The following is a 14242-nucleotide window of genomic DNA, read 5'->3' as shown; positions in this document are numbered from 1 at the left end:
TAGATCCTCCATATATGGAGACATAATTTTCAATTGCTCGGAATTGACTCAGACATATGCAGCAAAGAAGTCTAGAGTGTTCTTGGCGCGCGCCTGGAGTATGGGGGTGGTGTTCACTTAACCCGCGCGTGCCTACATGATCGCATGAAGAGAAGAAAACCTGAAGAAGTGCGCAAATTTTCAAGTTGAATGAGTAAGCCACAAAAATTCCGCCCGTACCGATACGATAGCGTCATTCCGATGTGTTGCGGAGGCGCCACACAAATGCGATCCGGTGGGCTGGAGTATTCGCGTGGTGTTAAATGAGCGTATCAACGAATAGTGGTAAAGAAGATTAGAGTAAGGAAAACGGGGTAGGCATGGATTCTAGTACCAAACGTGGGCGAAAGAAGTTCCGTCGCCGGGACTTGAACCCGGGTCGCGCGGGTGAGAGCCGCGTATCCTAACCACCTAGACTACGACGGATGAGGAGATTTACCTTGCATATGCACTCTCGGGTTTTCCAGCTCTCCTGAAGGCAGTCGTTCTCCCTTAATTGGGGTACGCCATTGCGAACACCGTAGAACACTCACTCTGGGGAGGGGTCCTGCTCCACGGGCAGTGAAAGTGCTGCCCAGGACCCAGAAATATCATGTACAGGCTTCTGCATGCGGAAGTCCTGTTGCTTTGGCTGGGCTCTCCTGGCGGCGCCACAGCTGTGGGAGGCACCGCAAAGCGCATGAGATACGGCAATGTGACTACGATGCGAACTGCGCTGAGTAAGTACTCAAAATATGGCCCGCAAGTGTTCCTCCCACCTGCGAACTTTCTCTTAAGCTTCACTGAACAAATACTTAGGGGAAGTCTGCGGCAAGGAAAGCTCCTGCACTTTTGTTTGTTCGTCGTATCAAAAGGACGAGCAGACCACAATGCACAACAAAGAAAAAGCACAAACACCCGGAAACCCCACCTGCTGCTGATGGTATCCACATCGAACTCGACAGTGGAAGAGATTAAGAGACTAAGTTAGATGAATCAGCAGCACAACAAAAACCAATACAGCCTGGCGCCTGGACAGAATCAGGGCTTACGGCGAACTCGATACGAAGCAGGGCTTTAGTAATGATTATTAGCAGGGAGTTAACGGGGTGAACGGCAGTTGGGATGGCTGTGCCGAATTGCAGTTGCCCCCGTCTCCCTCTTTTCCGAAGGGACTCCCCTTCAATTGTTGTCTCTTAGCTGCTGCTTGGGCTCTCCTCTGCTGTATCTCTGCCCATCTTTGGCGGTGCCTCTCCTGAGCCTCCTGGGTTCTCCTCTTTGGCTTTCGCTGGGGCTGTGGCTGCGGCCGCGCCGCCTCGCACTTCTTTAAGCTGTACAAATTACACAACACAGCCTCCGAAGAAAGGGGCCTCGCCGCAATCAACGCATCCAATAAACTGGAGTCGGGGGGACCTGCCCCTTGCGAAGACAGGGGAGCCTCAGCAGCGGAGGGACCCCAACACTCCCCCAAATCAACCGTGCTGCTGCAGCTACCACCCTCGCGGTGGAGGGAGCCTTCGCCTACTCTCGAAAGACGGGGTATCCTTATCTGCTGCTGTTGCTGTTGCTGCATGGTCGTCAGGCCCTCTCCAGCTTGCTCACCAGTTGCGTTTTCAAGCGCCGCAGGAGGTTCCAAGGTGTTTGGCCTATCAGGGCCGTAGTCGGAAATTTCTCCTTCTTCTGCATCAGAACCTTCCGCTGTTCTGCGACTCTCCAATTTTGATACATGCGAAAGGGCCCCCGGGGTTGCTCCTGTTCCCTCAAAACCCAGGGGTATCCTAGGAGCCAGGGGAGTGGTTGCGTTGCTTGAACACTTGAATGCACTTGACTGCCTCTGCAACGTTTCTTGCTGCTGCTTCTGCTGCCTGGAGCTCAAGACCGCCTTTTCGGCCAGTCCACTATCCGGGTAATCGGCAGGGCTGAGAGACCCCGAGCATTTGGGGGCCCCTGGAACTGTGGGGGTCCCTGAGCCCCTGACGGCTCCTGAAGGGTCTTCCGCTTGCTCCTGAGTTGGCGCCTGAAGGAGCGGAAGCGACAGTGCGTTCAGAATCTCAATTGTCTCCTCCCGCTCCTTCTCGCTGAGTGCATTCAACGCCTCCAAGGCCTCCGAAGAAAGGCCTGATACTGCAACAGCACCTCCGCTCAATTGCCGTGAGTTCACTGCTGCTGCTGCTGCTGCTGCTGTCGGTCCGGTAGCAGCCCAACTCGGTAAGGGAGGGGGCGGAGGTGGGGGCCGAACTGCAGCAAACGGGGGGGGAGGAGGCGGAGGAGGAGGAGGAGGTGCCACCGCTGCCACTGCTCCTGGTGCTTGAGTGGGCGGCGGCGTGGGATGAATCGTTGCTGCAGCTGGCCGCTGCACGCATGCAGCTGCAGCTGCCGATGCTGCAGCCGGTGGCTCAACCGCAGTTGCACCGGCCACCACAGGAGTAGGAGCAGCGCCGTCATCTCCCGGACTCTCTCGTCGCCGTTTGCTCTGATGTGCTGCTGCTGCTGCTGGCGTTGCAGCAGTCAAAGCAACACCAGCAACTGGTGGATCTCCTTCAGCTGCTTGCGCCTGTTTAGAAAGGGCTCTCCGCCTTTTTTCGGCACGTTCCGTGCCCGAGAGGTCCATGTGTTGCTGCAGCTTAGGCTGCTGCTGCTGCTGCTGCTCCTCTTCCTCCTCCTCATGCAGTTGCAACAGCGGCTGCAACTCATGCTGCTGGGAGCTACCCCTCTGCGATCTACGAAGCTGCGCGCCAGGAGTTGCTGGGGTTGAAGAATACCACACCACGGCCGCTCCCGTTGCTGTCGGTGATGTTGGCGTTAATGCTGGTGCTGCTGCTGCTGCTGAGGGGGAGCTCGCATCCCTGCCGGGTGCTGGAGCTACCTCTGCTGCTGTTGCTGAGAGCTGCTGTTGCTGCTGCTTCAGGAGCCCCTCTGAGGGCCCCGCGTGAAGCAATTCGTGGGGGCTCCCTTGGCTACAAACAAGCGAAGACAGGAGGTCGGCAAACGCTTGAAGATCTCGTACCGCAGTAGCTGCGATATGCTGCTGTTGCTGCTGCAGTGTTTTCTGCAGCTCCGACTCAACTGCAGCGAACACCTGCTGCGCGCGAAGCAGCAGCGGCTGCAGCAGCCACTTGTTTCGTGCAGAAGGACAGCAGCTGCGGCTGCTTCTCTTTCTTCCATCTTGCTTGCTGCTTCGGCTGTCGCTGGTTTGGCTGCTGTTGCTCAGGGTGTCGCTGCTTCCGCTGCTGTTGCTGCCCTTGTTGCTGGCTGTAGCAGCAACATGCTCTGGTGGAATTTTCCGGGAGTTTCTGGGGGCTCCTCGGGCCCCCGAGTGCCTCGAAGGTGCCTCCGTGACCATGAATCGGCCAGGGATGCGCTTCTTCTCCTAGTTTCTTCTTGACTTCTTTGCTTCTTCCCTGAATACGCAGGAGCAGCAACGGCGGTAGCAGCGGCGGTGGCGGCGATGCAGGCGCCTCTCGTTCCCACGCTGGCCCTACGGGATACTCACCAGTGATGCGCCTGGAGGTACCCCGGGCTTTCTAAAGCATCATATGCTGCATGCTACTTCTGCAGGGCCTTCAGGAAGCAACCTGGCAACTGGCTTGTTAGACTTCCGGGGCTCCAGGGTACCGGAGGCCCCGGGCCAGGCAGCTGAGGGGAACGTTGCAGGCCTAAGAACTGATATGCGATAACTTGAGACCAGATTAAAACAATAAAAGATAAACAGTGTGCCAGAGAAGGAGGGTATTCCGGCAATAAAGCCCCAAACTGCCTGGGGGCCCCTCAACGGGGGGCCCCCCAAGTCGTGTGCGTCTAAGCCGTCTTGCCGATCCCGCTCCTCTGAAGAAGTGGTTTTCCTTCTATTGCTGCTCAAGGAACCACTAGAGCTAAGAATTCTTTGTCTCACTCCAGGCAGAAGTAGCGCCAGGACAGCAGCGGCGCCAGCAGCAGCAGCGCAAACGTTGAGTGCGGCATAATACCTGCAGGGGCCCGTTGCAGCAGCAACCGCAGCTGCTGCCTCCGAAACCGCTGATGACGGTGTAGGAGCAGCTAGCAGCTGCGCTGCTAGCTGCTCCTACCTGCTGCTTCAAGAGGACACCTAAAGAACCCCCGGGGCCACTGACTTTGCAAATGTTGCGTTTCTCCCACCCTGTTACACGGGCCCTTAGAAACTCCCATAGGGGCCCCCGCATGGGGTTTAGGCGGGTCCGTCTGGGATCTTTTGCTGGGAGAAACTTCAGCAGCAGCGGGGGCGCATTATCAGCAAGTGCACCAGCTGCAGCCGCAACAACAGAGCAAGAAGGCTCGCCTCAAGGCCGCCTTACGGGCAAGGAGGACTGCACTGTATTTGGCAGTCATGGGAAGCAGTTGCACTGGAAAGCAACACCACCACCAGCAGCAGCACTACGATGCAGCAGCAGAGGTGTCTATACGGCGCGGCACCGCCCTCCGCGCGTGGCTCCCTTCCGCGGGGGTCCCAGCGTCTTCGAATTTTCAAAGGCGGCCTCAGAGGGTCTACTGCCGAACACGTTTGTATCCCCTGGTGCAGTACCAGCAACAACCGCATCAACTGCAGATCCAGCCGCTCCAGGGGTACCAGCTGCAGCAGCAGCCGCTGGCGCTGCAGCACGGGATGAAGAGCGGAGAACCAGCAATACCGCGTATGCCTTATCGTCTCAACTGATTGGCAGGGGAGTGCCCCTTGTAGGATTGTACAAGAGGAAGCTGAGAGTATCTGCAGTGAATGCTGGGAAGCAGCAGGAGGGAGAGCAGCAGAAACAACAGCAACACCAGCCAAGGCAGCCGATGCACGGGAATGCAACACGCAGTTCGGGTGTCTCGCTGGGTGTCCCCTCCCCTAAGGAAACAAACGGTCGTACTGCTGATGATGCTGCTGCTGTCGAGATGTTGCAGGCAACGTGGAGACTGATGCGGCGGGCAGCGCAACAGCAACGACAGGTGCTGCCGTACAGAGTAGCAGCAAACATCTCGCTGCTGTTAAAAGACACCGCTGCTGCCCTGCAACAGGCAGAAGAATTCGCTGCATCCAAAGAGCCGAACCAAGTAGTAGCAACATCAGCTCCGACAGCAACAGCAACAGCAGCACGAATAGCAGCTGCAGCAACAGAGACCACAGAGGCAGCGGGCCCCAATGAGTCGCTTCTGCGCCTCTGCCTGAACGTGTTGGCCTTTGGCGCTACTTACTTAGAGAGACAAATCAAGGAACTTGGGGAAGCAGCACCTGCCGCTGCTGCTCCTGCAGGCGCAGAACTCTGCATAGAGCACTTGTCTCTGCAGCCGGTACTGCAGCAGCCACGTCAGCAGCGCAACAGAGGTCGCAGCAGCTCCAGCAGCGTCGGCAACATCAGCGACAGAAACAGTCAGGCCCAGCCTCTTTATATGCCCCCTGCGCTGCTGCTGCAGACAGCGGCGGTCGTTGTAGGGTGGCTACAGCAGCAGCAACAGAGTCTAGCGGCAGGAGGCTCGCGCTTGGAGGTGCTGCAGCCCACGGAGGCAGCTGCTGCCCTGCGGTCTCTTTTCCTTCTGCTCTGTCACTACGCCCCCCTACAGCATCTCCGGCCTGCAGCATCTGCTGCTGCGATTCCAGTGTTTATCCACCTCTTGCACCAGCAACACGCGCTGCAGTGGCCGGCTGCCTTGAGCACTTACAGGGCACTGCTGCTTTCCGAACGAGCCGTTCGCTTGCAGCAGCCGCAGGAGGCTTTTGCTGCTCCAGGTTCTACTCTACGACGAGGTGAGCAGCAACAGCAGCAGCAGAAGCAGCGGCGCGAGCAACACCAGCCAGCTTCAGGGCAACTTCCCAGCGTGGGACCCATCTCTTCTTACTGGGATGGCTACGGCGCCCAACTTGGAACCCCTTCTCTTCTTGAGTTGTATGCACACCTCGATTGTGCACTATTGGCATTTCTCAGCAAAAGAGCCCTTATTCCTGTTCAAGAGGGAGGCTGGACAGCTCAACCGCAACTGTGGCGGGAGCGGCTGCCGAAAGAGCAGCAGCAGCAGCAGCAGCAGCAGCAGCAGCAGCTGGCAGAGGGGAATGAGCCGGGCCCTGTGTTTTCAGTCGCGCCTTTGGAATGTGCGCAGCTGCTGTTGCGGCCTTCTGCTTGCCCTGCCGTACGGCTGGCGGTCGGCGGCGAGCTGCTGCAGTTGCTGTTACTGCTGCAGCGTGACCCAAGTGCTTACATGCAGCAGCTGCTTCTACGACGCGGAGAGGGCGAGCCTTTGCTGCTACGGGAGACATCAGCACTGTCTACCATTGCAGCTGCCGCCCGCAGCGTCCTTTCGTGGACTGGCCTAGCCTATCAGTCCACCGGCAGAAGTAGCGGCGGCGGCAGCGGCAGCAGCGGCGGCAGCCGCAGCGGTAGCATGGCACCACAGCATCAGGTAGAGCTTTCCTGCTTGCGGCGGGATTTGCTGCAAGCAGCGCGCGGAGGTTTACTATCTCTGTTGCTGTCTTCTTCGTATCGTCGTGCTGTCACTCTGCCGTCGGATGGAATGTATGGGCAGTACCAGCAACAACAGGAGCGGCTGCTGCTTCATCGGCTGCAAGCTTTGGCAGCGCTCTCTGAGGTGTATGCTCACCCGGAGGTGTTCACCACACCCATCGCATCTGCTTTGTTGTGGGAGGCGCTGATGCTGCTTCGAATCTTTGCCCGCGAAGAGACAAAGACCGCGGGTCCTCGTCCCGCTGCTGCTGCTGGTGCTGTTGCTGGTCCTACTGCTGCTGATCGGCAGCGACTAACGCCCGTACTTACTCCTTTGCTGAAGCTTGCAGACCGCCTGAGTTGCGTTCCGTCACTTTCTGGAGGCCAGTGGCCTATGACAGCAGCAGCACCAACAGCAGCAACAGCAGCGGGAGCAGGAATAGCATATGGGGAACCTGCACTGTTGCAGCAAGCAACGCGTTTCTTTGGAGGATCGCCGGTCTTTCTAGTGGAACTGCTGCGGGAGATAGCAGTGCAGCAGCAGGAATGGTTAGTGAAGGAGGTGTCTCTGTGGGGAGCACTTCCGCAGCTGCAACAGCAGCAGCAGCAGCAACAGCAACAGCAAGCCCAGCAACCCCACCGGAAGCATCAGCAAACTCTGCAGCCGCTGTCACTCCTGCATGCACCCAAACAGCTGTCCGCTGTAGTAGCTGGCATTGGTTGCATCACATCGTCTTTGTTGAAGGCAATTTGGGGGTACGAAGGAGGCGCAGCAGCTCTGGTGTACCTGCAGCTGCAGCGGGCACACAGTTGCTTGTCTGCACTCCACGCAGACCCAGCCTTCTTGCCATCCCTTCTCAGCATGCGCTTGCACTGGCAACAACAGCAGCAGCAACATCAGCAACAGCACATTGCCGACACGCGACATGGGTGCCTCACGGACGCTTGGACTTTGATGAGCCGCACAGACTATGCCTTCGGTTTATGGCTGAAACGGCAGCAGCAGCAAGCACTGCTGCACAGCATGCACGAGCAGCAGCACCACACTTTTGCTGCAGCTGCTACTTTTTGGCATCATTCTGCACCCAATATATCGCATGACACGTCAACAGTCGGCGTACATCAGCGGCAACAGCAGCAGGTGACGCATCCGGACCAGCTGCGGCTTCAACATCAACTGGCAGCAGCACGCAGCGGATGTGGATGGGAGGAACAAAGCAGCAGCAGCAACAGTTGCAGCAGAAGTTACACCATCAGCCCCGACAGCATGCTGTGGGAATCGTCTTTGCTGCAGGAGAGCGCCACTCTATTGGCTTCCGCCACCCCCTTAGCGGCGCTGGCTTGGCATTCACTCGGCACCCAGCAACAAGTGCAGCCACAAGAGCAGCAGCAACCGAAGCACCAACAGCAGGAGCTGCAGCAGCGGCAGGAACTTGTGCTTCCTTTGGGTACGGTTCTAAGGGCTGTGAAGAAGCAGATTGCTCAACACAGCGCTGCTCTGCATGCAGAGGCGCCGTTCCTGCAGGTGCAACGGCAAACGGATGAGCAACTCATGCAGTTGCTGCAGCAGCACCTGCAGCAGCTCCAGCACCAACTGCAACGGATGCGACAGCAGCAAATTGGAGCGGGAGTTCTCGCAGATACCATACCATACACACACAGGGAGCAGCAGCAGCGGAAGCTTCAGCAGGAGCCTACTGCTACTGCTGCCGCTCTGAGAATTCAGCGGCTGATGCATGAATGCGCCTGCGCAGACATATCACCCCCACAAGCCCCTGAAGAACTTTTGTCTCTGCTTCAGGACGTGTACTGTATGCTTCAGTCAGCACAAACTGGTCTGGAGCAACGAATTGCGGCAGGAGCCTGTAGTACTCCGGAGCGCCCCAGTGCAACCGCAGTTGAAGCCTTGACAGCTGCCGCAGCAAGCACAACGGCAGCATCTTTAGGCGCGGCAGGAAGTCTGCCTACAAGCACGCAAAGCTGCGTCGGCCAGCCAGCTGAATCTGCACGAATTGCTGCTTCAGGCAGCGGCAACACCAATAGTCTCAGCAACAACGACAGCCTCTCAACCGTGATTCCCTTAGGCATGCAGATACGCATCGGATGCTGCGTTATTGCTGGGCCTCCGGCCGACCCACCAGTCGAACTACTGCAGCTATTAGCTCTGTTCGTGAGCCCTTTGTGGCTGCTTCGGGTTCTTCCTGGTCTTGCTGGTGTTGCAGCCCTGTTGCACTCTTGCAGCCCCATCCGGGACAGCAACGCGCAGCATTTCAGCCACCTGCAGCAGCGCGTGAACCTGATGCTGCAGCTACGAAAGCTACACCAACAGCAGCAGCGACTGTCGCAGGCGCTGAAACGGGTCTTGCAGCTGCAGCAACGGCGGATTACCCAGCAGCATGCTGTCGTGAGTTCCTTGCGTGCAGCAGCTGAACAGCGACACCTGCAGCAGCGACAGCAGCAGCTTCCAGGGGAGCAGCACTTCAGGACGAAGCAGCAAGAACGCCAACAAGCCAGATGGGAGCGCCTGGTGCAGCGACGGGTGCAGCAGCAGGAAGTGGAGGCTGAGTCGAATAAGAACAGGCTGGTTGTCCTCTCAAGTGCAAGTGCCGCTCTTGCCTTTTCGCACGAGCACTTCAAGCAGTCGGTAGTGCGTCAGCTGCTGCTGCCTCAGCTGCTGCAGCAGGACCGGTTGCTCCGTCGCATTGAGAAGCTGCTCCAGCGCTGCCGCCGATTAAACTTTCTCCGCCGCCAGATGAAGAAAACGAGCAGCAGCAGCAACAGCAGCATAGGACAAGAGGTGCCATTTCAGCGGCAGGAGCAGCAGCAGGACGAGCACCAGGAGCCGTTGCGGGGGGAAGTGATGACTTCTTTGGCGTTTGCCATTGATGAGCTGCATGCAGTTTTGGGGTGGGCACGGGAAGTTGTCCTGTTGTAGAGCTGTCATTGATTTAGTGGCTTGTGTTACTGCTGATGCGGGTTGGCGTTGCTCCCCCTGCGCGCAGGTAGCTCGCAGCTGTGCCTCCGTCCTCTCTTCTAGGCATTCAACGTGTGCAAAAATGTCTACAGATGTGCATTTATATGTGTGCATAAATTGCTTGCATTGATATACTCATATGATTCATGGCCACTCCCTTGTGTGAGAATTTGCTGCATGCTGGCTTTGCAGAGACGCATTGGAATACCGCCGGCTGGACATGCAGCATTCCGTTGCTCTCGAGAAATTGCATGCTGTGAAAGAGCAGCAGCAGCAGCACCAACGCCGTCGCGGAGACGCCTTCGCTGATTGGGCCCACACAGCCCTGTGCAGCTGCAGCAGCAGCCTGTTGCAAGCAGCGGCAGACCTTAAGAGGCCTCCAAGTGTTAAGTGGATTATTCACACGTGGCGGGTGGGGCGGTAGCACCATTATGTTTGCACTTTCCCTTTGTAGTTATTGGTGTTGCCGCTGATTCTGGTCCTGCTGCAGCTGCTGCTGATGTTTGGGGAGGCTGCCGATGGCTTCAGCTCTGCAGTGTGCTGTTCTTGTCATCTGAACTTTTCGTGCTGTTACTGCTGCCATTGCTGCCGTTTCGTACAGGCGCTTCTCATAGAAGATGCGTTGCGTGTTAGCCAGCGGCAGTCAAGGCAACAAGAGAAGCAACGTGAGGAGTTGCAGCAACAGCTGTTTGCTGCCCTAGCGCTGCGGATTCGCAATCAAACAGCAGCCGGGCAGCAGCCGCTGGACGTGGCTGAGGTGCGGTGGCCCCTAGCTATTCTTTACCCTCTTTTATCCCTCTTCTATCATTTTACCCCATTCTATTCCTTCGCCGGCTTCTACCTTTCAAGATGTCCATATATCAGTGCTGCGTCTGCGCTGCAGCTCTTGAGTGCGGATTGCCCCCTGCCCCCCCGCGTGTCTGCTGCCTTATTTTCGCTGCTGTACCGTCACAGTCTGCCGCTGCTGCTGCACCCGCAGCAGCAGCTGCTGCTCCTTTTCTCTGCTTTCCGGGCCGAGCAAGAGCAACACTGGTGTGGGACTGCTGCTCAGGCCGGGGCTGCCCTTGCGGGGATGGCACCCGGCGTACTCCAGGGGTACCTGGCGGACATATGGAAGATACGGCAGAAAACAGCAGAAGCACAAGATCAATGGGCGAGCTTTCGGCTGCTCGCGTGTTGTTTGTGAGGCGCGCAACGGCGGCCAGTGTCCCTCCTGCCGCTTGTTCTGCTGCTGATGCTGCGGCCGCTGCTGTTGCAGGAGCTGTTGTTTTCTTACGGGGTGCATCTCTGCTGTCGAATCTGTGAAATGCCTCAGGGCACGGCGCCGAGTTGACGAGCGGCTGCTGTCGTTGTTGCTTCCGCACGTCGAGCGCTTTGCCAGTGGCGACCCAATAGCAGCAGAAGAAGCAGGAACTGCAACAACAGTAGCATTGAGAACGGGATCGACAACAATGGGCGGATCACCCTGGCCAGCTGAATGGCTGCAGCAAGGCGAGGAACTGCCCAGCGTCTTCGCCTACACGTCCCAAGTGGCGGTGTTTGCTGCGGCTGCAGTTGCGGCAGTCCCCAGTCCGCTGTTGCCTCAAGAGGTTACTGACCTCTGGCAACAGCATCGCCAAAAGCTAGTTCAGGAGCGACTAGATGGCACAGGAGCCGCACCTGCAGCTCCTAAAAGGGGCTTAAGCCACACCTTCTCTACAGCAGAGCTTCAGCAACGTATTGGGAGTGTGCTGCAGCAAATAAATGCTTCATTGTTGCTGCAGCAAGACACATGGTGCCGTCTGCGGCGAGTTTTGCACCATGAGGCTCAGCAGCAGCAGCGACTACAGCAACAACTTGGGGTAGTGCGACAGAAGGACTCCGCTACAGCCTCGCATGCAGCAGCGGATTCACTGCACCATCAAGCTTTTGCCGCAGCGGAGAGTTTGCCAACTGGAGTAGTACAACAGCAAACAGCCGGCAAGCTGCATTTGCTGCAGCCGTCGCTGCATGTCTTGCAGCAGTGCAGCCGCCTTGCTCTTGCATTCTGCAGCTGGGGTCAGTTTGAGTGCCTCGCTCTACCGCTGTTGCTCCAGGTTGCAGCTGCTGCTGTGCATGCTCTACGCCCCCTTGCTCCTGTCTGGCTCCAGCAGCAGCAGCAAGCTCTGCAGCATGCTGCCGCACTAGAAAACCTCCATCCGCCGCTGCTGGTGCTACAACAGCAGCAGCTATCCCGGGCCCGCGCGGCGATTGAAGAAGCAACGGGCGACTTGGGGATTACTGTGTCCTTACTGCAGTGTCTCTGCCCCCAGATTCTGCGTGTAAGTACTCAACTGCTGGTGGAGGAATGTATGTGTTGCTACATCGATGACCAAGCGATCCAGAACAGCCATATTCGGTCCTTCTGCTTTTTGGAGTTATATTCGCATCTGCTGGGGTTGCTGGCTGCACTAGTAGGCCAAACACCTGGGCAATACGCGTGTGCCACTTTAATTTGTGGAGTTGTCTCTGCATGATCCAGCTTCGTGCAGCTTTTGCAGGATTTGTTGGTGTTTTTTGTTGCTGCTGGTTTAGGGGCTTATGCATGCCACTGACTTGCAACGGCTTCTGAATGACTGCGATGCTCTTTTAGACGCAGCAGCGGCGGCAAGGAGGCACATACCGCTCTCGCACCCATCTGCTGCTGCTACAGAGAAAGTAGCGGAGGTTGACAGTGTCCGAGGAGTTGCAGCGCACCCAACAAGGGCAGCATCAGGTGCAGCAAAAGCCAACGATGCAGGTGCAGCAGCAGGTGCAAATTCTCTCGGAATCGATGCGAAAACAGCATTTTCAGGAGCGGCAGATGCTCTTGAATATTGTACACCAACAGCAGCGGAAACAACGGAAGCAACAGGAGCCGTTGAAGAGTTGCACGATGCAGCAACCGCGAAGCCCAGCACCAAAGGCGGTTGGGACTGGCATTTGCTGGAGACCGAAGTAGCGAGTATCCTCCGTGAGCTGATCCCTGCAGCTGAGGGGTCTCCAGCTAAGGTATGCGAAATGGAATAGCGGGCTCTGCCCAGTGCTTTGTGGTTGCCCTACCTTTGAGGAGTGCAGAGAATCGCATGGTTCGGGGGAGCTTTGAATGCGCCGATGCAAAGGCAATGCTGCCAAATGTTCATTCCCATTTAGTCAAATAGACCACTTCTGTTGTGCCTCTTCAATATACATTTGTTACGGCTCTGTAGTAGAGCAGGGTAGACGCACGTCATTGACAACCCCGTCCGGGATCCAGCTCGCGGCGCTGCGGGCACTGTTTGAGCTGCGGCGTCATTTGTGCTTCTGCTGCTGCTGCCTCAGGCAGCGCATCTAAGGGTATGCGGTCTCGCTTGCACCCGCACTCAGCATCACGACGTGGAGCCGTCGCCGCTGCAGCAGCTGCTACAGCCGCTGCAGCTGCAGCGGCAGGGGAAGCCGTTGCTGTTGGCGTTTATATTCCCAGCTGATACTTGGGGCCGCAGGCAGGGGATTTTGTTGCCAAAGAAGCTGCTTCAGTTGTTCCTTTTGCGACGTCTTGGTTGGGAGGTGAGGCGGTGGTTCTTTCTGTTTTTGTGCTGCTAGATAGAGAAGGATGCTCTACTGAATGGTGAAGTGGAAGAGTTTAAACTGTCTGTTGTCCCCAGGTGCGGCTTGTTAACCTCTCGGACTGTCGTGACAAAAGCCCTCTGGAGCTGCAACGGCTCCTTGTGGCTGAACTGAATGCCGGCCGCACACAGACATCCCTCTGGAGCCTTCACCCGCTGCAGGGGGAAGGTGTTTCAACCGAGAGGCTGTCGGAGGCGGAGGACTGGCCCAGTTGACAGGTGATTTTGTGTAATCCTGCATATGCTGGCAGCGCTTGGCTCGGACAAACTTTCTTCCTTCGTCGGACTGAAGAGGCGCGTAGTTTGTTGGGCCTTATAAAGCCTTCTGCGCTGGGTGGTCACACCCGTGCACAGTGAGAGGCAAGAGAAAGGCGCATTTGCTGCTGTGTTCATTTGTAGCTCAGCAGCTGCTGTTAGGGCCTGTAGAGCTTGCGTTGGCCTCCTTCAGCCTCTCACCGAGTCTCTGTTAGACAGTACAGCGGCGGGGGGAGGTATCGGCTGCGATGCCGCTGCATACCACGCAAGCGAATCCCGCATGTCACAAGTGCATGCATTGGCAGTGCGTACGGATCTTTTACTGCATCTGAATGCCGCTAGACTGTGGAGCTGACGTTTCAGTTTTGAGTGTTTGGACAAGTTCGTTTTGTTGCTAACTGCCTGGAATGGTTTAATCGAACTGCACGAACTAGCGAACAGTTGACCAAGCGTAGGTGATCTTCACGAACCTTCATGTCTTAGCAAACGCCAAATGCAAGTTGCAGGTGTCTTAATCACGCCAGCAACTTGTCTGGCTTCCTGTTGCGCATTTCGCGAACCTCACGAATGGGCATTTTCCTGAAGTGAAGCAATTATCATCGATGTATGCATATACATACATTTGTGTTGTCCATCCGCTGAATGCTGGGAACGCAGTTGCCTCATCAGCAAACAGGCGAGAGGCAATCCATTGTAAGACATCTGCACCACCTCAGCGCCGACTGCTGCAACCCTTGCCATTATCCCCTTCTGCATTTTATTCATGGTTCTGTGGAGTCTTGGGGCAGCACAACTTAGAGAGCACGGGGAAGCAGGTTAGGCGAACGTCGAGGTGCCATGGTGCAGTCAACAAAGACGCGGGCAACCTCTGTTGTTGCAATACGATGGCGTATTAATAAGCCAAACCGGGGAGGCCGGGGAAAACCTCGCTCACTGATGCGTCGTCGTGCTGGTCAGGTTAT

The 14242-nt window shown here is 56.9% G+C and overlaps 2 protein-coding genes across 2 annotated transcripts; one reads left to right on the top strand and one right to left on the bottom strand.

Annotated features, from left to right (window-relative positions):
* Positions 1-1108: 1108 nt before the first annotated feature.
* EAH_00047220 (hypothetical protein, conserved) lies at positions 1109-3361 on the bottom strand (the record flags this gene model as incomplete). Its single annotated transcript, XM_013391483.1, has 1 exon — positions 1109-3361. One exon carries the CDS (start codon positions 3359-3361, stop codon positions 1109-1111), a length of 2253 nt encoding a protein of 750 aa, XP_013246937.1.
* A 773-nt stretch (positions 3362-4134) lies between these two features.
* EAH_00047210 (hypothetical protein, conserved) lies at positions 4135-13241 on the top strand (the record flags this gene model as incomplete). Its single annotated transcript, XM_013391482.1, has 8 exons — positions 4135-9356; positions 9616-9835; positions 10025-10180; positions 10307-10518; positions 10739-11723; positions 11977-12432; positions 12742-12966; positions 13065-13241. The coding sequence occupies 8 exons, from the start codon at positions 4135-4137 to the stop codon at positions 13239-13241; spliced, it is 7653 nt and encodes a 2550-aa protein (XP_013246936.1).
* Between the last annotated feature and the right edge of the window lie 1001 nt (positions 13242-14242).

Source organism: Eimeria acervulina, genomic scaffold (genome assembly GCF_000499425.1).
Source record: "Eimeria acervulina Houghton genomic scaffold, Eah_scaff719, whole genome shotgun sequence".
Taxonomy (NCBI): domain Eukaryota; phylum Apicomplexa; class Conoidasida; order Eucoccidiorida; family Eimeriidae; genus Eimeria; species Eimeria acervulina.
The sequence above is the reverse complement of the archived record's forward strand: the minus strand, read 5'-3'. Positions and strand labels throughout refer to the sequence as shown.